The sequence below is a fragment of the Nipponia nippon genome, unplaced genomic scaffold, assembly GCF_047370975.1.
Source record: "Nipponia nippon isolate SJK-2023a ecotype South Korea unplaced genomic scaffold, ASM4737097v1 scaffold_6, whole genome shotgun sequence".
In the NCBI taxonomy this organism is placed as follows: domain Eukaryota; kingdom Metazoa; phylum Chordata; class Aves; order Pelecaniformes; family Threskiornithidae; genus Nipponia; species Nipponia nippon.
Window position 1 is genome coordinate 7912950 of NW_028262380.1, and position 23813 is coordinate 7936762.

At 41.1% G+C, this 23813-nt stretch overlaps 1 protein-coding gene across 5 annotated transcripts in view; it reads right to left on the reverse strand.

The window, feature by feature from the left end:
• CTBP1 (C-terminal binding protein 1) overlaps positions 1-23813 on the reverse strand; it is a 253787-nt gene that overhangs the window by 136669 nt on the left and 93305 nt on the right. The window contains exon 1 of one of the 5 annotated variants that reach the window (XM_087735804.1): positions 21993-22134. The exons of the other annotated variants lie outside the window; for them this stretch is intronic. Coding sequence (XP_087591930.1) covers positions 21993-21999 — 7 coding nt within the window. The 5' untranslated portion in view covers positions 22000-22134. Of the gene's footprint in view, positions 1-21992; positions 22135-23813 lie in introns of those variants that run through there. 5 annotated transcript variants of the gene reach the window in all.

Below are 23813 nucleotides of genomic sequence, written 5' to 3' on the forward strand. Positions count from 1 at the left end.
GGTGATGGGATACATCTGCTGCCAGCAAAATCAAGGAACAAACCAGTTCAATTTCTAACAAACCCTCACTAGCTACTCTTTCCTCCATCCCCATTCACATACTGGGTAGACGACATAGTGGTTTCCAATCATTCCATGGACCTCCACCCTCATTAAAAGACACGTTTTTCACCTTTCTGTGTAGAGTTCATCATCACCCTTGCAAAAACCTGCTTGCCGTCAGATATGACCCGCAGATTCCCTACATTACAGCTTTCAGCGGAAAACTGATTTACCCGACCAAAAATGCATTTAACGAGAAATTCTAAACAAGTGTAAAGTTAAATTTCAAATTCCAACTCTCTGAAAAAATGCTGCAGCCAGATCAAAGAAATCAAACTGGCTGGATTGCTGCAACATGTGAAAAATACCAAGTCCAACTGCGAGAGCTGTGGAAGTGAAGAGGCAGGATGCTTGAGAGAGGAGAAGCAAAACCTGACAAGGAGGAGACCTGTAATCCACCAAGAAGCTAACTTCAGCCTCTGTAGGAGATATCGTGAGGATCTCGTACAACGAGGGCACGCAGCTAAGGAAATACAGTATCAGATATATGAAGCCTGGGCAGAGGAACCTTAGCGGTGAACCTAAGTTTTCACTACAGTCAACGACAAATGAACAAGATAAGACCTCTGGTTGTGTTGGTAACAGGGCAAAGTAAATATTAATAGTGATTAATAAATAAATGGTGGCCTACTAAACTAACGCTTAATGCTGAATACCCAGGAATGGCTTTGGATCCCCACACCACCAGTAACAACCACCGGAACAGCAATAACCTGGAAAGAAGAAACAGCCAACAAAAGATTAAGAGAAAACCTTTGCATAAAATCTTATAACAACTTCGGTTGGAAAGGAGCAAAGGAGATCACCTGGTCCAACCCAACCTCTTCTCAAAACAGGGCTCCAAAATGTAATTTATACGCTACTAATTTCTGATGATTTGGGAAACATATCTACTGGTCAAAAAGTCCAGGTAATGCCATGAAGATATAGTACCACCAGTGACAGAAAGATGCTGCAAAATAAGTTACTAGAAGACCAAATCCAAGTTGTGAGCAAGGTTTATTAACAGCTAGTGATCAGAACAATCAAGAGATGGGACACCATTTACAAGCTTAAATAACTCACCGTGGATTAGTGGCTCGTTAGCACAGTAGGTTTATCAAGGGGCGGGGGATGAAACTTCCTTGAGGCACTTGGGAAGTGCTGGGGATAGACAGGAGGAAGAAGGTGCCAAATTGCTGATAGACCATCAAGTGATCTAGTTGGATCAAGACAAAAAACAGATTTGCAAAAAGACCTAATAAATGAAATGAGGAGCTGGGCAAAAAATGCTGGATTCCTCTATACGGCTTGACGTCCTCACCCCCCCCCAAAAAAAACAGTGCTGTGACAAAGTTGACTAAAGAAAGCATGTATTGACTTAATGGCACTTGTCTTGAGCTGTGTATTTCTGGTGTTAAACAAGGCGGCATTGTACCGTGGAGAGCCTGTATCAGTCTTCCTTTTCTCTTACATGGTCTACAAAGAGTTAAAATGAAAATCAAAATTCCTGTGTTCTAAGGGATCGGGGGACCAGCAATGCTAAAGCTGCTGGATGAGTGCGAAGGGTCAGCACTGGGCTGGATGGGAAGGAAGTCAACTGGAGTTTCCAGATATAAACAGTAATTTCCAAAGAGTGGATCAACATCCAAGAAAGCGCTGGATGACCCTGGTTCAAAGGCTCCCGTCAGATTGTTTCCACCGCGAGCGGGTGGGAATTCGGTGCCTCAGTTCCCTCCCTGCAGCCTGATGGACCAGCAGCAGGAGACTCCTACCACCGCCAGCTAAAAAGCCTTTCATATTAGGACAACCTTCTGTCAGAACCCTTTTGTGACAATGACAGATAATCACACTAAATTATGAATAAAAGAAGCAATGACTTCGTTCTGGAAAAGCACCAAAACTGAGGGGAAAAGGCTCATGAAAATATTTCTAACAGATCTCTCAAAAATTATTTGTCTACAGCTTATCAGTGAACACATCTTGACATGAAGAATGTACCATTCCAAGAGCATTTGTTATCTTAACCTAATTTACATATATATAAAACTATATTTATATAATATAGATTTATATAAAACCAATTTTTAATTAGACAGGCACAGAGCCAAATTAAAAGGGAACAATGGATAAGATTTAAAATACAGTTGCTATTCCCCTGCTTCTTGCAGGGGTTTTCCTGACTCGTAAGGAAATTATAAAGCAACCCCCACACTTTATTCACCAAAATATATTGCTGATAAACTGCAGCGACTTTCCAAGGCATTTCCACAACTCCCTGAATCGCTCGGAGCTTTAACTAATATTGCCTCTCAGTGCAGCCTTGTTTGCTTGAAAAAAATTACATCGCCGTTACACAACGCTTCTTTAAGCCATGGAAACCCAGGCAAAATTTTGTTTATTGGTATGCAAATTCCCATATAAAACAACGACGTGCAGATATTTCCTGGCAACCGGCCCCACAATTTACAAGCCCACACCACTTTGCAAATATATATGGCAAGATATTTATTGCAACCCATCCTTAGTTTCTTGACTGTTGATTCAGTATCTGCTTCCCGTACTCCGCTGAACGTTTACATAAGACGATTGCTTTTAATCTTTATGTATTTGCTCTAGATGTGCCCTGACAACCACTTAGAAAAGTGGCATTTTCCTGACAAAATGAATCATTTGTCTTCTACCACCAAGTTGCAGATCTTTGTTACTGAAATAGAAAGGCTAGAACATACCCTAGGAAGTCTCTTTCTCTGCTTTGAAATTATAGGGAGCAGATACACTCAATTTGAAAACCTGTGATAAAATTAAAAAAAAAAAAAAACAAAAAAACAAAAACCAACACAAAAGTGACACGATTTCCAGAAGCATGGGCTCATAATGGGAACAACATATTGTGACGAGTGGATTGCAAGAGGAAAAAATACAGCGCAGAATTGCACAATTCCTTTCTAAGTCAAAGTACTGACACCACATTCTGCTGAGAAAACCTTTTCATCCCTCTGATTTAATGATAAATTTCATGTGACTTTTCTTGGTTGGAGGAATGGAACAGAAACAAAACCAAAACACTGTCCTGATGTGTTAGCGTTAAAACTCTCCTTTAAGAAATAAACTTCATCTCTTTTATTGTTACATAAAGTTCTATTTTTGGCCTGAATGAAGGGGAAAAAAGAAAAATAACCACAATCATTCTCAAAGCAAGTACCCATTAGAGGTCTAAAAACATAAAGAAGAAATCCTTTTTAAGGAAGAATGACTTTGATTTCCAGCCCTATATTCCAGTTTCCACCACTTTTTCTTGACAAAGGGTGGTCAGTCCTAAACTCCGCTTCATCCAAAGCATCTTTAACAGTTTCACCCTCCTCAAACTCCTGTCCTTTCCCAGTATTAACCACTTCTGGTGTTGTAAGCCTTGACCTTCTCACAGCCATCCCTTCCTATTTGTATTTTATTTCTGACATCCCTCTCTTCCCAGAAACGAGTCGCTGTCCTCCTCCTCCTCCTCCAACATCCACCGAGGTTCAGATGTTGGTGTCCTGCTTTTTCCTCTGCCCATCCTGTTCCTTGATCTAAGCAAACTCCATCATCCTTATGCTGACAGCTCAAACTCTGTGTTTCTCCAAGACGAAACTAATTTTAAATTTTGCGGAGGTACAGAACGTGCACTCAGTAAGATCACAGCAGAACTATCACTTCGTTCTCCATCCTCCCCTGAGACTTCAGCGGTCTCCAATTATTTGTCTCAGCAGATAATGCCATCGGGCTGCTGCTTCACAGCAGAGCATCATCAGCAACTTGTCTCCCACTCTTCCTGAGTCTTTTTGGCTAGGTATAAGTTGTGCTACTTCTATTTCGCAAATTGAAAAACTGATGAGGAACACAATTCTTTCTTATGACCTTTAAGTCATCTACTATATGTTTTCCCAATGATGAAAACCATGTTCCCCATCATGACTTTGCCAAATATCACTACCTAGCTATTTTTTCCCCTGTTCTTACCATCTCTCTCTTTAAGCCCCTGCATTTAACTGGTTTTTGGTGACTCAGGCACAATTCAAGATTTTTTCCCCATTGCATGTAAAAGATGTAATTACAGTTGCTCACCTCCATTTTCTACCTAGTAAGGATACACAGTACCATTTGCCTGCTTGCTGTATTCACCTTCAAGCTTTTTGGCTTTTATAGATAGCATTATTCCTAAGTACGTAATCTTTTTTCCCTTAACAAAAAATCCCACACCAATGTCTCTTTGTTATAATACCACAAATCATTATTATTAGTCAACAGCATGAATGTCCACCAAGTGACACGTGCACTTCTGGGTTGGTTTTTGTTTTTTGTTTTCTGAAAAACCATTTGCTTTAGACTGATTTCCTACTACTAGCTTACTTCATCTGCAAGTTGAAATACAGAGTGACCTCTCCATATGGCACTTTGAACATATGGAAAAAAAATACAGATGCACAAATGTTTTGTATAAACCAGAGAGAAACTGCAAAGCATCCTTCAACTCCAATTTATCTCCTTTGTACTGATACCATAATTTAGAAAAATTAACATGTTCCAAAGTTGTCATTGATAACAACTAAAGCACTTTTTCAGAATGTTGTTTTTGAAAGAATGGATTATAAAGGTCTTCAGTAGCAAGCAAGAAGATCATCTGTGAAGGAGAACGCCAGTTACTGATGCCGATCAGACAATCCAGTGTGCCCCGTGTGGGCACGCACACTCTCGTTCTCAGAACAGACTTGCTGATGACTGAGCTACTGCTTTCAGATAAATTAATTTTTTCCTTCACAATCCTTCAGAAAATTGTCTTTTTTTAACAATAACTCCAAAATATCTCCAATCATGTGACCAATGATCTCAGGTTATTTAATCGAAATACACCATAACACGGGTAAAACCACAGAGAGAATCGCCTTTTTATTTTCCATGAAAAGGAGAAAGGTTCAATACCATAAAATTAGACCCATATGGAGAAATGGCAGGACGAAGTTTACTAATAACTCCTAAATAGACTTGATCTAACAAAAAAACCAACCCCTCTTCTACCTGATCCTCTGCATTCAACAGCTTAAAGCAAGAGACATAGGTAGCCAGCTACTTTGCAATACGTTAGTACCCACGACCAGATTTACAGACCTAAAAGCATTAATTTACTGTTTTCCTGGAGGCAAACAATATAACATCATCTTCCCAAGGTGTTGCACTCCTGCTCCGCATCAGGGAACGGCCATCCCATACACTGCCTTTCCTCCGCAAGCGCAACGTCCACACCCACAAACAACCCGTCTCCAGCAAGGGATGCAGTTCGGTGGTCTTCGAACTGCCGGCCCTGAAGGGTCCCAGCTGGATGAAGTAAATCTTTATGTGCCTCTACCACAGTAACCAGGACACGCCGCTCCCACCGACCGAATTTCCAAGGTGGCCGAGTTGAACGTGTCATAGGGATGCAAAAGCTCCTGTTCAGGCATTTCCTTTTCAACAAGATAAAAACTTTTCTTGCAGTATGTCCTCCAGCTGAAAAAAACCAAAAAGGCACTGGTGGCAACACAGGCAGGTGATGTCGGAGGTATATAATCCAAGCACAGACGCTGTTGGGAATATTAATCCAATGGGATCCACCTGCTCAAGAGAAGACGGAACGCCAGGACTCGGAAAGGACCGCTGGGACTTCAGGAGCATCCGAAAACACGGCACTAGCCCTGACCACGATGCAGTATGGCTGTTTCACAGTAACCTTGCTCCATCAGGAAAAGAAGAGTAAAAGCAAATGAAATGTACACTCCGTAGAAAGCTGATTTGAAGAATGCAGGTAGTGTGTCATTCCATCTTCTATTACAGCAATGTCACTATATGGTTTACAGCTCACATTTTTTTCTTGTCATAGATCTACCTATTAATAAAAAAGTTCCTCAGCAGCAGCATACTCAAACTGTAACTAGCTGCATGTGTTATCTCCTTCTCCTTATCTTCAGATGTTAGAATTGAGTTAATCTCTCAGCAGAAATGCATGGATTGCTGTCCTTGTAACATGGGCACCGTATCCCATACAAGCCTCATTGATGCTACGTGATCACTAACAAGAGGAGACAAAGAACTGCAGGATAGTAAAAACTGGAGGCGCATATGGGCCAGAAGAAATACTCCTTACTAATAAACTCAGAATCTTTGACATAAAAAAATTGTGTTCCATTTTCTAACGTCCCTGGTCACGGTACTCTACTGGTTGTTTCCCCACAATCCTGTTCAAAGAGCTGATCCACCCTTTCCCCAGCTGCTCCCACAAATACATACTGTCCCCTGCTACACTGGGTAAGTCTAGATGTGCTGCTGCACTTCACCATCTGCTCTATTCCCACTTTAATCCAGCTCCCACCTGGCTGGCACGGCCCAAGGTCCTGGGACAGAAGATATCTGGGCACAGCAACCTGGGGCTCAGCTGGGAGCTTCCCGCTGAGAGACTGCCAACATTTCCTTGAATCCACCCTTCTTGCTACGCTCTCCCATACCCACAGCAACGGTGAAATTGTTATTAATTACGCCCTTTTGTCTGACCCTCTTATAGCAGTATCTGGGATGGGCTAAAAACAGAAAAAAAAAAAAAAAAAGAGGAGGGAAGCTGCACGTTTTGCCTCCTGGATAACTCCTCTTAGAAAAGCCAACTCTGTTCTGATTTCCTCCACTATTTTTTCCTCTTTCTTTCCTTTCTTCTTCAACTTCTCTTCTGTATCTTCCTTTGGTTTCTCTCTGCAAGAAGAGGAATCAGGTTAGGAAACAGGAACGACGGAGAGCGCTGATCTAAATTGCTTCACATCTTCAAAAATGTGGAGAGAAAATGATGGGGCATGGGAAGGGAATGGAGCCCTGTGGGTTTTCTTTTCCAGAGATGACTTTCTTTTTCCTTCTGGCTCATGACTGAAGGAGATACGAAAGAGTAAGAATTGCTAGAGAGTTTGGCAAATATTGAAAAAGGAGAAACATGCAACTACAATTATTTGGAGAATAAGAAGCAAATGCTAAAGAAAAAGAAACCCCACAAAGATAGTCTCTTTCCAGAGGGAAAAGGCTTTATTCAGTCTGAATCAAATCTGTTTATTTTTCACATTAATTCAAGCATGGCTTTCAGATAAAATTCGCAAATATGTATGTCAAATACAGCGGTGCGTACCAGTTTAGATGCGTCAGAAAACATTCTTTCATTATAAGAGGGAAGGCGCACGGTCCTGTTTCCTGAAGGACGACAAGGAACCGGAAAGAAATAAAAACACGACCTTAATGTTGTAACTAACAATGTTAAAATGTTCTTGTCTGCAAGTTCTGAGGCACCGTGATGCACTTTTTGTTTACACTGATTTTTGCAAGGACAATAACATAGATTAAAACCGACCCCAGCATTCTGCACTGTTGTCTAGAACAAGGTTCACTTCTGGTTAAGAAGAAAGGATCCTCATAATAAAAATACGGTTCACGAACACGCCTGGGACCCGAAACATAGGTTTGATTCCTGCAGCACGTGAGCCATTTTCCAGGTACCCAAGCAGACGGCACTGTGCTAGAGCTGCCAACAGAGACCCTCGTTTCTCTCTAAAATGGCTAGCAAGTCTTTCCTCGTCACCCTTGCGAAAACCAACACCAGAATGAGCACCGTTAACCTACCGACACTGAAGGCAAACACAGAAAGTGAATATTTATTTAAACATAAGCCATTCTTGGGGCATCCTTTTGTCATTTTGTTTTCTTACTTGTGACCTTCGGGAAGGAAGGACACATTCAAACCCTGAGTCGCTGTTTGTTTGCAGAGGTAGTATCATTCCTGTAATAGCACGAGCACCTGATTATGCGCCTTCACCAACCAATGGATCAGTGAAAACATTTTCTGTTTGTTTTTAACTCATTTAAATTAAAGGTATCTTTCACCAAGTTAGTTTTCAGCAGGAATGGGGTTTGCACTTACCGACATTTTCAGAAAGACACGAGAAATAACATAAAATAACTACTATTTCTGCCTCCTGACAGGAGTATTTTAAAACAGCTTTCTAAAATAAACCAACTTTTTTTCCTGCACAGATTTGCCATCAGGGAACCAAATCCTATCCTTATAAGGTTACAACAAAACAAAAGTCTGAAAAGAAGTACAAAGTGCATTTTTTTTAACTCAGGAAATAGGGATACTAAGATACGACAAAGTTTAAAATCAGTTTCTTCAGAATTAGCAATAGTCAGATGGTTAAGAAAATAATCTTCCCCATGATCACCCTCTCGTCCTTCATACCAAGTCATTCATCTCCATCTAGTGAGACCTTAACCTATTAGAGCTACAAAGCTAAAGCAGAGATTTTATATCCAGAGGCCGTATTCAGGCTTTACCCACTGAAATATTTTTATACACACAGATGTGGTTACTTTTACCATTAAAGAATTCAAACTGGTATGGCAAGGCAGAAATTACTTAAACAACTTAGGCTACAAGCACAGACACTGAACCTGCATTAGAATCACAATATATACAAAAAGAAAGGAAAAACAAGGTAGGGTTAAAAGGAGAAATATCTTGAGAACAATGGACTCTAAACTAGTTTACAAGAATCTAAAATAATGTCTGTGCTAAGCTAACACAGAAATCAAACTATTTGAGAAGAAAATCAATATTAGGATTAATGTTCCAGTTCTCTCCAAAGGAAGACAAAATGCAGAAATAAAAGCTTGAAAAGCCGTTTTCTATTTTATCAAATTTTTGCTGTAGACCTTATTCTACCTTAAGAAGTTGCATGAGAAGCAAACTGCACTGAAGCTGAGCTGAACCTCGCCCAAGGTTAACTGCAACACCAAATGCAGGCCATTCCCTTTCATTTCTGTTTTTAAAAAGAAAATATTACCTAAATACAAAGAAACAAAGGATGCTGCTATAGTGGCTCGTATAGCACGTTACATTTCCGATGTCTGCAGTATTCAAAGTCTGTGTAAGTAAACTTTAAAGGATATTGAGAGAAGAAGTTATTTTCACCCTCTTTTTCATTTCCCGACACTACAAGTTGGATCGTATATAAGATTTAACTGTAGTACATACAAAAGCAGCGGCACACCAGCGAGCACTTCATTAATTAAAAGCCAGAAAAGGAAGTTTGCTAAACGAAGCAAATGTTCTTATCACTCCTATCTATATTCATTAAAACTGACAGGAAACCAAATATCACCATCTGTCTACTTGCAATAAAGACACTAAAAACAGCTCCGGGGTAGAAGAATAATATAAAGTATAAAGCTGCAGTTTTTCAAGTTTCAGTTTTAAATGGACAAGAGAGAAACTTATGTCAGACGGGGGAGAATAAAGGATGACAGGGAGCTGGTACACGAGACTGGAAAAGAAATTACAAGTTTTAGAATATAAATTGAAGTCCCTTCGAAATCTCCCAAAACAAATGACGAACCTAAAGTTTCCTCTTTATTTCTCATTCAGATCAGCGGGTCCACGAAAAGCCAAGTATTGCAACGGCAGCTCATTTGCCTATTTAGAAATAACTGCTACCAAAAACATTAGGAAAATTATATTACACTACATAAACTGCAAAGCTTTAATGCTCAAGCAAGTCCCAGGAAACACTTCTGTAGTTTTACTATGTACGGATGCACCGTCTTCATATTTACAAGAGATTTTTTTTTTTTTTAATTATTCCTACATTTGGATTTTGCTTGCAAGTCAGCAACTCAGTATAAAAGTTGAATAAGATTTGATGAAAGAAAGAGGATCGCAGAGGTACTAACTTAGCTCTGCAAAAAATACCATGGCTCACACCAGCGGTTGCAGAGGTCAACCGAAGGTCACTGATTTAAGGTAGTTTCCAGCAGTTGTACAATTCCTACCTTCTAGTAATCACCCCTTTCTTGCACTGCAGGAGAGAGGAAAGAAAAAACAAATGGATGGTAATAAGATATTTAATGACAGAAATGAAAATAAACTATTGCTCACATTTTCAACAGCATAGCTCCGTGTTGTTAATTCTGCGCCATACCCCAGCTGCATTTTGCATAGCAATGAAAAGCGCTTCCAGTTCCTCTCAAGGCTGCATAAAATATTAGCTCTATAGTCACAGTTTTGAAGACTAAATAAGGTTAAAGTAATTTAAGGCTGAGATAAACAGAAAAAGACAAGTCATTGTTAAAACTGCCCGCCGGCTCCCAGCCCCCCGTCGTGCCCAGGTACCGGAGCAGACGCGAGCGGGGCAGATTGCTGGTACCTACATGAAGCATAAACGGGGTCAGGAGAGGAGGAGCAATGGAGTTAAAGACCAAACTGAAGGCTTATTGATTTTTATTATTATGTTCCTCTAGAATGGTCCTTTTTTTTTTTTTTTTGTAGTTTAATTTTCTGTCCTAAGAACAATAATTCATGCATCTAAAAAGGCTCTCATTAATATTCCATGAGAATGCTTTTTTAGACTCGATACAATTGCAACACAGCAATTATTATTCTTCTGTTAATACTTTAACAATACTAACAGACCCATTAACAGCTCAGCACAAGTATGAGAGGCGTTTAAGAAACAGAAGTGTAGGACTATTTCTGTTTATCAAAGAAACCACAACAAATTTATAGAAGCTAATAAAGTCTGAGTGTAAAAAGTTACTGTAAACCGATGTGCAAATGTGCCATCAGATTCCTCTTCGATTCTGAGGAATCTTCTTTTGAAAGTCAAGTGAATCTGTAAGGACACAGGGAAAGTAAAATTCTTTAACTGAAGGTTGAAATTCAAGGGTAAATTCTCTTTTATGTTATATATTTAACAGAGACACAGCACATCCGTTATCTGTCCATGCTAATGAAATCATTGGGATGTTTAGAGAGGACTTTGGAAAGCCGCTAGGCAAATGCGGAGATACGTATTGGGAGAGAAAATACAAAAACATCCATAAAAAATTCCTCTGTGTGGTTTAAAAATGCATCCAGACAGAAGCCGGAGAGTGTTTGTTTATTCTAAAGGGGTTGTATGATATCTTTAGAAAACCAAAAGAAACATTGTTGCACTAGAGGGGAACAAAGCAAAATGTTGATGTTAGCTTTATAAACCTGTTAATAAAAAGCTACATAGTAAGAGTTACAAGTATATACCCAAATATTATCTTTTGAAAAAATCTTATTTTACATGCAACTCCTTAGCGCTCCTATTTTCCTACTGAGAGCAGAAATTGTGGAAGTTGCATTTCATTTTATTTACTAATAAGCAGCGCACGGAGGCTCAGGTTCCGCAGGAGCACAGGCAACCAGGGGAAAAGGCAAACTTCTCCGGCAGAAGGAGCGAGCCCAAGTCACTCCCGCGCTCCTCCTGTCCCCAGCTGCCACAGTAACGACGGGGTGCAAATCAAAGCACCTTCTGCAGCACAGATTTGAGAAAACCAGCACCAGGCTCCCTCGATTTGAGAATGCCGGGCTGGGAAAAGCCTTCTGGGGAACGGAGACAGCATCAATTTCCTATAATCCTCTTATAAAGGTAAATAAAGCTCAATCCTGAAAGGCATGGTGTTTCTCAGTCCCTCCCGTTCCTATACTGTGAGGCTGTTTCTGAATTTTTTTCCTTTAATTACATGAAACTTTGTTCTAATATTATACATACACAATACTGTCAGTACGGTTAATTTACAGTATGTTTCTTTATATAGATATATATCAAAATATGAATTTATTAATGACCAGCCTGTATTTTTTTGATCTTGTACCTACCTTGTCTACAAGCTGAAACATTTCCTTTGCCTGATCTTCACCTACAGATGAAGCCATCCTTTCTATAAGGCCACCATAAAGCACCCATTTTTCTCTGGCTGGACCAAATCCCCTTGGCTTATAGGATCATGTACACTGTGTTTGAATTCAAGATGGTTTTTGCCCTTTTGTACTCAAATGCACCATCTTCTTTTCATCCTGATACATACAATAAAACCCAAATTCGTCAAGTTTGATACTAGCTTGCAATATGACTTATATTGGTGAGCAGATCGCTGCGACACCTCCTCATCTGCTGTAACACCTCCTCATCGGTATTATTCTTGAATTCACTTTAGACAGTCAATAACAGTTTTCCATACACCTTTGTAAAAGCTCCCTAAAAATCTGCTTTTAAGAAGTGAACGCTAAAGTGACAACATCCTAATCACGACGCCTTCATGTCTGTTGTTTAAAGTACAGTACCGTTCCATCTGTATGCCAGTAACGTACGGCTCGTCATGCTTTTGCTCTCTAGCATTAAAAAACCTGACCCAAGAACAAGTCCATCCTAGGAGTACCTTTTAATCCACACACAGACAATATCACAGAATCATAGAATGGTTTGGGTCAGAAGGGACCTTGAAGATCATCTAGTTCCAACCCCCTGCCATTATTACTACTTACACTGCTTTAAGTATTTTCGAGTTGCTATTTAGATGGCCTTAATAGTAATGACTGCAGCAGGCTGGAACAGGTTTGCCATAAACAGAAACCAGGCTAGCACTAAAAATAAAACCCGGGTGTCTTGAAGCCTGGCAAAAGTACGGCAATGCTACAAGGGATTCAGAGCAAACCTGCCGAAGATATTCCCTACACATACAATACTTCTTATTCATTAATTTGAATGGACAGATGTTTACAGACCGAGAATAATCCAGAGCTTCTCCAGGTTTCTTTGACGCTCCCATCACTCCCATTGCCCTTTCCCATCCGTTTCTTCTCTCGCACTTCATTTTTCTGCCCTCTACCATCTTTCTTGTCTTGAACCAGGCTCAGGCCAACCATTTCTCCATGTCCTGGTTATGCCCTGCTCTTCCCCACACCCAAATGACGGGACACAGGTGAAAACCTGTCACAGCAGGAGCTCAGCAAGCTCCGGTGCAGGAGGCCCGCGCCTCTTGGGTAACAAGCCAACCTTTTTCTGCCATTTCTTTATACTATGCAGTAATTATAGCCCCTTTTTTTCTTTTTCCCAGTCTATCCCATTATTTCTCTCTATTTTATGTACTATCCATTACTTCTCAGGGTTTTTTCCTCTTTTATCCTCCTATCGCTATCATGGTCTTTAAGAGAAAGCCGAGGCTGTAACTACTGCACATCTGTCATTTCAGCATTATGATTAGGAAGCAGATTCTGAAAATCCTGGTACCACCATAAAACTGGCAAACTAAGAGATCTCACCTTAGCTTTTATCACTTTATCACTGTTTTTGTACTCTTCCCTAGATACTTGCTGCTGCTGATCACCGTCAGAGACAGGATATTGAATTAGACACGCTCAATTTGAATCAGTACGGCTGTTCTTACAGATTTACTGCTAAAACAAGTGTTTCCACCAGACCTAAGAAAAATCAGCAAGAAGTAAAATTACAGACTCTTGCATTTTACTACAAGTAGCTTTGTTGTGCGGTAGTCCCCCACTTCACCATCTACATTCGTTGGACTACTATGCACAGAAAGGTAATTCTGGTGACGATCGGCACATATGTAAAGTATCCAGGTATTTTCTTTGATAGTGGTAGGAAACATTAAGTGTAGGAAATTTAGCACAAAATATTTATCACCTACTAAGAAATACAGGTGAAAATGCTTCGAACATGATTTCATTAAGAGCATTAGCATAAGAAAGAAAATCTATTTCTCGGGAAACATCCACCATTTAAGATATTCCACTCTGTTTTCCAATGTTATTTTCCCTGAGACAGTGAGCACGGGTAGGTTTTGTGGTTTGGGCAGGGTGGGGGAGAAGGCCGTTGATGTTTTGGGAAAACCTACCAAAGCTCGCTTTACTTGCTTGCTCCCGATCCTCAGCTACAGCAAGAACTGGCTGCTGGAAGACCTAAACTTCAAAGGCCAGCTGTAGGGGAAATCGTCATTATTTGAGCCACTACACCTAGAATTTAAAAACTTTTTTTTTTTTTTAAAAAAAAAAGGTTTAAAAACTTAAAAAAAAGTTTAAAAACTTAAAAAAAAAAGGTTAAAAAAAAGATTCCAAGGAAATAGCAGAAGGTTTCCTCAATGGCAAAATCCACATCCCGTTGCCCAAACCTGTCCAGCCATACACCCACCCTTGGGTTCCAAGTCCAAGTAAAACTCCACCCCTCCCCACCAGTCTTATCTTGCCAAATTCAGAGCAAGAAGAAAATACCCGGAGGAGCGGCATCCAAAGGAGTCCACGCGGAGCACTGACACACATGGCAGCGCTCCCAGGAGCCGGCTCCCGCCGTTGGTTTTTATTAAGGAACGCACAACGCTTCTGCACTCCAGACAGAAATATTCAAGGGCTTTAGCACATGAACAATAACTCAATAATCACATTTCCTTCACTGTATCATAAAATAAACACAGTCTCTGCAATAGACTCCTTGGATTTATGTCCTTTCAAAAGAATTTAGTAATTGGGAGGGAAAAAAATAAAACCGTAAGTAAAGTGCACGGGTTCAAAATGTGCAGTAAATACTTTTGAAAGCAATGTTCTCATCTGGGAGTATTGCAACAGATGTTTATCGTGAGCTACCGCAACAGTTAATCCAACTCTGAGCCAGATTAACTCTTTGCCATTGGAAACAAGCCTTTTTTCCACGGGCAGCCTACAGAAACCAAGGGGATGTGCCAGAACTGCTGACAACAAGCAGTTAACTGAACGAAGAGGGGGAAAAAAGAAAGCCATAAAGCCCAACCAAATAAACCAATGTCTGGTCCAAAAGACGTAGATGAACAGGTGTATGTGTGGGTGGGAGGGGGGGGTGGGAATAAAGAGAAAACATTTAAACAAAGCCTCCACTGACATTCTGGTCACTGAAGTGGGTACGCATAAAATGAGCCAAACAACATTTTTGAACAATTCAGCAAATAATGGAGATTTCTTTTTTTTTTTTTTTTTTTTTTTTTTTTTGAGAGAGAGAGGATAGGAAATATGATTATTGATCTTGGTTTTCAAAGTGCGGTACCGATATATCACAGTAACAAGTCAAAAGTTATTCTATTTAAAGATATTCTGAGTAAGAGTGAAAAGACGAAGCTACAAAACTACAACTGAAATATGGACCACTGAAACAGCAATTCAACTGTTCAGAAACATTACAGTATTTCAAAATACTAAGAAGTTTAAAAATCTAGCTTAGGTATCCATACATCAAACAGTGGCAACTTACTCGACTATTTTTCTCTTTTTTTTTTTTGCAAACCGAGCAATTTAATGGCAGGTTTTTAATTTTTATGTAACTAGGTATAGCACCTCTGTATGCAATCTGGTATTTGTTCCTTAAAGATACAAATGCAATTCACAATTTAAAGCATCGTTATTTAAAGCTGAAATCGCCATTTCTTAAGGGGTGCAAATCAGATCCCTGTTTGCAGCCTTTCCTGAAGGCAAGCAAAGGGCCAGTAAGTCACTGCCCAGAGACACCACTCTGCTCCGAATTTCACAGGCATTTAATTTGGGAAGTCTTTGAGCATATACGGGTCCCATGAAAACAGCGAGCAGTCCAAAAGAGCCAGAAGAAAGTCATCCTCCATCACCATCCCAAGGAGATCAAGCAGAAGAGTAAGTACGCCATGTCCACAACGCATCTGCCTGAGCATCTCCTACGGCTCCCGCACCCTGGGACCACGCGGCACCACTGCTGCACCGGGATCCGTGTAAAACTGCTGGGAAGCAGAGCTGGTTTGAGGATTTGCAGCCTTGCACAGCTTGCAAGGCTACACACAATTTTCATCTGAGGCACAGAGCTTCCCCTTCATATTCCCAGCTGCGGTAACCCAAGAATAAGAGTCTCAAATTCTGGAAACTTTGGTCTAAACTTCCTTCCTGACTGAAGAAAATCTCAGCTTGTTGGTTTTGGGTTTTTTTTTTTTCTTTTTTATTTAAACAGAGAGAAAAACAAATGCCAATCTGTCAAGTGTAAAGACAATCTAAAGAGGTTTTGTTTATCTAATTGCCAGGCAGAACAATAAACGAATAAAAAGCTGTAGGAAGTCCTTCCGACTCCACAGTATTTCTGCTGGTAGTGCAGAACAAGTTTCTTTCTTGCTATTACTCCTAATCAACAAAAGCAACGGCAAACATTATCAGTCCTTTTATATTTGATGAAGAGATTGATGTTATTTATTCAAGAAAATCTTTATAAATATTCCTCCGATTCTAAAAAGACCGATGACCACAAAGCCATGTGCTGGCAGTACCCCTACCCAGCGCTCTCATTCCTGTACTAGGGCCACTGGAAGGGCCACCCATTAGTCCGCTGACTAAAGTACAATCATTTGCAGCTTGTTTTGGTATTTTTTCCCCCCAGATATCAAACATCGTAAGTGCTCAGAGAAAGGCTTTGTTTTCTAAATTTTTAGTATTCCAGAGAAATATACTGACATTACATTCTGCAAGTCTTGCCAAGAACGTCTTTTGTGTTCACAGCTTCAGTGCTGATGATAAATTTTCAACATTAACAGTACAAAGTATGATTTAAATCAAAGCCTAAATCATAAATGTAAAAGTAATTTAAACTAGTGAACTGGAAACCTTGATTTAAATAATTTCATTTTGCAAATATAGTTCTCCTAAAGAACTACTTGCTTTCAATGGTTGTTAGTTCTCGCTGAGTAGGTAAATAAACTACATGCATCTATTTAAATGATTATGAAGCCTAATACACTCTAGATCTTTTATTTTTTACATTTTATTAAGTAGACAATTTACTAGGCAATTATTTTTTTAACTATGATTCCTAAGTGCTTCAGAAATATTTAATAAGTCCTAAAGCTCCTTTTATGATGATGATTATTCCCATTTTATATAGAAGGATAACCCAAAGAAGAGATAATTAACTAGTTTGGACTCTTTCCTTCACCAGATTAAACTAGCTCTAAAATACCATGATTGATCTCCACTATAACAACTACCTGTTGCACATAATTCTTCACTCTGACCTAGCAATCATAACAATTTGCAAATATCAGTAAGAGAACAATTAGCAGCGAAGCCTCAGGAGGCAGCAGCAGAAGGCTGGACTAAATATCTGTGCAAGAAAGAGAAGGTTTTGCTAGATGGTTTCACCAAGATATAACACTTGGTATCATTCTTACTTCATCTTCTAAAATTTGGGCGTAAAGGTAACACACGGCACGGTCTGCTGCTATTGTTCACGACAATACATCTTGCTTTATGAACAGCCTCAATTATTTTGCCATGAATAACGATGGCAAAAATAGCAGTGAACATTCAGCTCGATTCCACAGCCCAACCGAATCGTCATACCAGGCTTTCCAAGTTGTACAGCCTCTAGTCGGAGCAGTCATTTCTTAATATTGTGCCTCAAAATCCGCAGGATTTTGCGCCACCAGCACTTACTATGGGTGTTTCAGAACAATTTCCACGCACCGAACAGTGCATATTCCCACGTGCCAGCTAGGTTGAGACCTTACATATTACACAGTTTCTGCCCTGAGGGACGGGGCCAGATCTGAAATGTTTACTAGGCAAGATAGGTGATGTATGAAAAGTGGGAAGAGAGGTACAGAACTATTTTTAAGGTTTTTCAGTCTTTCACCATCGTGCCCATTTTTCACTGGTATGAAAAGCTACTCGTGCCCCAAGTTGGCCCATGATGGGAAACTGCCTCTCTCCTAAAGCACCTCCTGATCTTTCCTCCCAAGCCATCCCTTACCGAGGAGGAGCATCGATATCTCTCAAGCTACTTTGTCCTCCTGTAAACTTGCCTTTGCTGTGATGCTTACAAAAATTTTACCAGTTAGACATTAATGACCATCTCTTGAGCTTTACCAGGAGGGGCAAGAGGCAGAACACCAAGTGCTGGAAGAAAATAAACCAGTAAAGGACACAGTGGTCCATGTCGAGACAAATTTGGTAGGTGTAACCATATAAAATGCCAGCTCTTCCCTTCTGCCTGAAGCCCTACCCTCTGTTAAGGGGGTGATCACTAACAGGCGTGTAGAGGAGGGTCTCAAGGAGGCAAGCCTTTGCTTTGATGACGAACCCCACATCTCGCAAGGTCCAGCTGGATTCCCCCATCTCATTGCGAGTCCCCATCTTCAGGAAATAAAGTGCTGTTCTCTCCAAAATAAATTGTAATCGTGTGTGCCAGACCCCCAATCCCACCCCACCGGCGTGCCACACGTGCCACCTTTTTTGCCTACGCACTAGCTCAGAAATTAGGGGGATGAGGAGAGACCACAGGGAGCGAGAACGGGATGAGCCAGTTACGGGTCAGGGACCTTGCTACGCCTAAGCAAGTCATCCTCCCAAAATGAAACCGAAAAAAGGTTTTATACTTAAAAACATCTGCATTTCCTGCACAAGTTTCCCACTAATATATATCAAGTAAATAATTTCGCGGCCCTGGTTGCCCATCCACCATGCAGGCTCCAGCCCGTCCTGCCCTGCCGTGATGCTTCAGGCACAACGCTGCAGGTCTGCGAAGCGAGAGGGCTCCGACGGGAACGCCAGCCCCGAAAGGCAGATGTTGTGTAAATTCATATTTCATAAACACAGTTAATTGTGACAAGAGGGCTATAAAAATCCTTGTACCGCTTAAATTATTTCTCCACTTAGAGCAACTCTAACACCAGAAAATGTTACACGTTGCACTTTATACTGAACTGGCAGCGCTCAGTGATAACATTACAGCTCTATTAAATAACAGATAGAAAAATCACAGATCTTTAAAAACCACAAATTAATTTTTCTGCCGTCATTCAACATAACCGTTTAAAAACAAACATGCCATGCAATTGTCATGAGAAGTTTTCCAATCTAACACTGCATGTGTTTAAATATGAAAATTATACTTTTGAAATAAACATTGCTGCTATCAGGGAAAAGTGCTACAATAAGTCGCATCGCTATTAGACAGAAACTACCACCTTAAAGAGTCAGTAATCCCCCACACTTTACCAAGGAAATACTCTCTCTCTATCCGACAAGGTCATGATAAAGAAAAAAAACCCAAAACCAGCAACAGAACAACTAAACGATACCTGCCAAAACTTTGATCCTTTGATTCAGACACATAGGTAGGTAAAAGATAGGTAATTCAGAGACTGTTTTTTAATAAATTTATGGATTTATGCATTTACTGATGTTGATCCTTCAGTAATCTAAGTCTAACAGATTCATTGTATCCATATGAATCTTCTTGCCTATACTGGAGTCTAAGCTGTTATCCAACTCATATAATTAGGAAAAAAAAAAAAAAAAAAACAACAAACCAACCCACAAAAAAAACAACTGAGTTTTACTTTTTCTAGCCTGATTTTTTTTATGTTTGGTTATTTAGAAAATATTTCTTAAGGGTTTATTATCTATATTTGGAAAATATTTTTTAAATAACATGCATCTCCTTTAGGTAAGGGTCTATGCTTATTAATGTTTACTAATTTAAGTGGAAGAGTAAGAAACAACAAGGTTTTCTTCAGCTCTGTGGGGCCACTGGATCTGTACGTGGTACCAGAGAAGCGAGCAGGTGCTGTGTGAAAGGGAGAGAAAAGACTTCATCTGCACTCTCTCACCTGTCTGGGTGAGAAAACAAGCAGGAGGCGCGGAGGGGTAATCCAGTTCTGCAGTCCTCACGTCATCTTTCATATTTCTCTTACCACCACAGGCAGGCAATGCCTGCCAGCCTGGCTGCAGTTTGTTTACACGCTATTAAAAATCAGAATTTGCTATTTACACTAGCAAAGTCTCAGTAGGTATCAACTAGACATAGACGTTATTTTGTCTGTTTTCTCAGGATGCTCTGGAAAAGTTTATATACAATATGAAAATTATGCATGCCATTATGCAACAAAATCAAAAGACAATAAAACATATGCATGGATATTTCCACTTTTAAACAGTAGTTACTGAACTGTAGCTAGCTTCATTTTAAAAGTACGTATCACCTGTATAAATAAACAGTATTTATGTCATAATAAAAAAATACTTTATATGTAGCTATCTACATTGCTCATGTACTCAAGTATTCACAATCATTTGGACATAATACACCGTTAAATTCAATTTAAGCTCCCTATATATCTATCATTTGTAGACATTCTAAGTGATTTGGGGAGAAAGTCATAAAACTGCAGGTATGCAGTTTTTTTCTAGGAGCTGAGACATCACCGATGGTGCAACAGGTGCCGTTTCCATTCATCGTTCTTTTTTTACAAAAAGGATCACACTGGCATGGTCCCTCTCGGGGGTCAGGCTGCCTGGGCACCCATGGGTGCACAGGCAAGAAGCAAGGACCTGTGAACCCATGGCAGCGCAGCTCCTCCGGCCGCTTCCCAGGCTGCAGCGGCGCAGGGGCTGCTCCTGCTTGGCAGGGCCAGACTGAAATTCTTCCGTCGCTCCCTGGAAAAACCTTTACTGCTTCCTACGGCTTCAGGCTAGCAACAAAAAAATGAAGTTTTTAGGCCTAGCAATAGACCTGGACCCACGAGCATCCTTCTGCCTCTACGACGCACAACAAGGGGTTAACAGCATTGCAGGCAAACTCAGGGGTAGATCACACTGACTTTGCTGATGGCACCACTGATTTTAACCCAAATTTCTATATAGGGCACCTTAAAGGTTCACCGGCAATTTTATTCAAAAGAAACATTCAGGCACTGATTTTTAACCTGCTCAAATCAGGTATTTGTATCTAAAATTTCCACTGTTCTTATATCTGACTTATATCACAGAAATGATCATGCAAATATACTACAATTTCAAGTACTGCCTCCAGCTGGGGATGCTACACAGCATATTTAAATTTCTAGCTAACTACCAGACGGCACAGAAAGCACACAGCCCAATCGTAACTGCAACGTTACTCAGAGAAAATGCCACGGAGAAAAGTTGCAAAATCTGTCAGAAGACTTTTCTGTCTTAAACCTTATCTCCATCAGAAATAACTTTTGCCATGAAAACCACTAAGAAACTCAGAACTTAGAAAGGTGGATGCAGTTTTAATATGAGATGAAACATACGGAAGAAATGTAATAAATACAGTTGACTGTAAAACGCCTCATGAAAAAGAGATATTAGACATGCTACAAAATAATATAGAGCCAAATTTGTCCCAGAGCCATATAACAGATTTACAAGACAAAATAAAAACGGAAGGTATTTAACTTCATATTTGTTATTTTAAATTTAAACCAAACAAAATATGTTCAGATAACAACACATAATCACATCCATTTCCAATTAGCTATAATCTCAGACTGAAGGGGAAACAGCGATTTAATATTTAGCAAACCCACAGAAACAACTTATGGGAAGGATCCAGGATTTTCAGCGGGGATCTGCTGACAGCCCGAGCCGATTCTGATTTAACTTTCTGCCATTCAACAGACGCAAACCTCAATTTCAAAACGAGAGACAGCCGCAGCGCAAACTCTGCGCTCGGGGGGGTTCGCGTTAGCCCACGGCCACCCAAACCCGCGCAGCACCCGCGGAGGGGCCCGAAGGCTGCGCAGCACCCGCAGCCCTCCCCGGGGGCTGCCAGCGGCACCCGCAGCGGGGCTCTACCAGGCAGCGCTGAGAACTACGGTAATTTTGAATAAAATCATTGACTTGCGCCGTGCTGGTGGCATCTCGCGTTTTAAGCCCGTCCCGCTGGCTGGGCAAACTTGTGAACAACGGCCTTTGTGCCCCCCCCCCCCCCCCCCGGCGCAGGGACACGCACAAAGAACCCCTTCCCCCCAAAAACAGACCCCCCCTCCCCCGGGGCAGGAACGGAGGGGTGCGCTGGCGCTTCACCCACCCCCCCCCCGCCGGCTGCGGCGGACTCGGCCCCCCCGCACCGCTGCGCGCTGGCGCAGCCCCGGAGCGCAGCACCCCGCCCAGCGCCGCCGGGCGGGGGGGATCCTACAAATAATAATTAATAACGAGAGACCGGCCTCAGGAGGGCGAGGGGGGCCGGGCAGGGACCCCATCCACCCACCTTGCATCCCTGCCGCCGGCTCCCCCCCGCAAGACGCTGCTGCGGCTGCCGCTGCTGCTGCTGCTGCTGCTGCTGCTGAAAATACGGGGCAGGCGGGCGCGACCAATCGGGGCGGAGAGCCTGCCGCCGCAGCCAATGGCGGCCGCCCGCCGCCGGCCCTCCGCCAACCCCCGCGCAGCTCATTACGCGGCCGGCGGGGGCGGGGAGCGGCGCGGAGCGGCGCCGCGGAGGTGGGGAAGGTGCTGGGCAGCCGGCGAGGGGGCCAGGCCCCCCGCGCCCCAGCCCTCTCCCCCCTTCTTTTTTTTCTTTTCACGTTTTTTCCTGTTTTTTTTTTTTTACCCTTCCCTCCCCCCTTTTCTTTTTTTCCATCCCTTTTTCTTTCTTTTTTCCTTTTTTTTCCTCTCCTTTTTCTTTTCTCTCCCCCCCCCCCCCCCCCCCCGACTTTTCTACCCAACGTACATCATACAGACCAACAACTTCGGGACCCCCCAGGGAACTCGTTCCGCTAAGTGCGAAGGGATGCCCCTGCGTACATCAACACCGATGGCTATTAAGCACCAGAAAGTAATATTTTAGAGAATCCAGAAAGATAAAGGGATGAGAAACCCTACAACCTACTCCAGCTAAAATCTGAGGCTCGGAAGAGTGTCCCTTCAGCCACTATTTTTTAATAACACGATACACAAACTCGGGGCACGACTGGAACAGGCTTCTGGGGGGCAGAGCCCAGCCTTCAAAAACACCGAAACGAAACCAGCAGATGTTGCAACCACACAGCTTCAGCATGCAAAGCTTTCTGCTGTATCACTACTGGGAAATTATTAGCAAAGTAAACTTTCAAAGTCCAACAACTTTGGAAATACATACATCTATATCTGTTTTACTAAAGAAAAAATAAAATATTGAAGGCATAGTCTTTTTTTTTAAAATTGAAATTCATTAACATTTGTTCATAAAAATAAACTTTTCAACCAACAGAACTCCTGACTGCTGTATATTACAGCAGAAAACTACCAACTGCAGAAGAGAGGATAAAAAAAGCTCAGAATTTTCTTTTGTTTTTCCAGTCTAGTGACGCTAATAATTCCTAAGTTTAGAGTGAACTAAAATAGTGAGAAAATCTGCGCCTCCCATTTCTAATGCTGTGCTCTTCCTGACCTCCTTTCCCAGCATTTAAAAATCACTAAATTGTATTTGCTGAAAACTCTTGCCTGAACAGGCCATGTTATTCATTTGTTCATAACGTTTGGCTAATACAGGATAATACATGCCGTGAAGTGATAAACCTGATATCAACCCAAGTCTTGATGATAATTCACAGGAGAAAGGTTTTCTTTCGCAGATCAAGAAAGACTTATTTCTAAGGTGCCCCAAGAGCCAAGAACTCCGTGGTGCTACAAACTGCTGACAGGCAACCAATAACTGTGACAAATTATACATTCATGGCATCTGCAACAATCGATAAACTGACTCACCAAATTAATAAAATATAGATCACAAAGCATACATTTTTATTAAAGAATAATTTCACGATAACCAAGTAATGTGGATGCTTCCAAGCATAAGATTAAATTACATGCTGAGCAAATCTGGCATTTTGTGATAAACTGCAAAAATAGTCTTTGCAACAGCAACTGAGGAAGAACGTTGCTGACATAGTCTATAAACATGTTTTATAAAGCATAACTGGAAGTAACAACAAAAAAAAAAAATCATTGAAGTGGTGGTTAGAGAATTCACTACCATATCCGTAATAATTACTTTCTAGACTTCTCCTTGCTTTGCAATTTATTCCTTCAAATATGTTGCTGATTTTGGTGT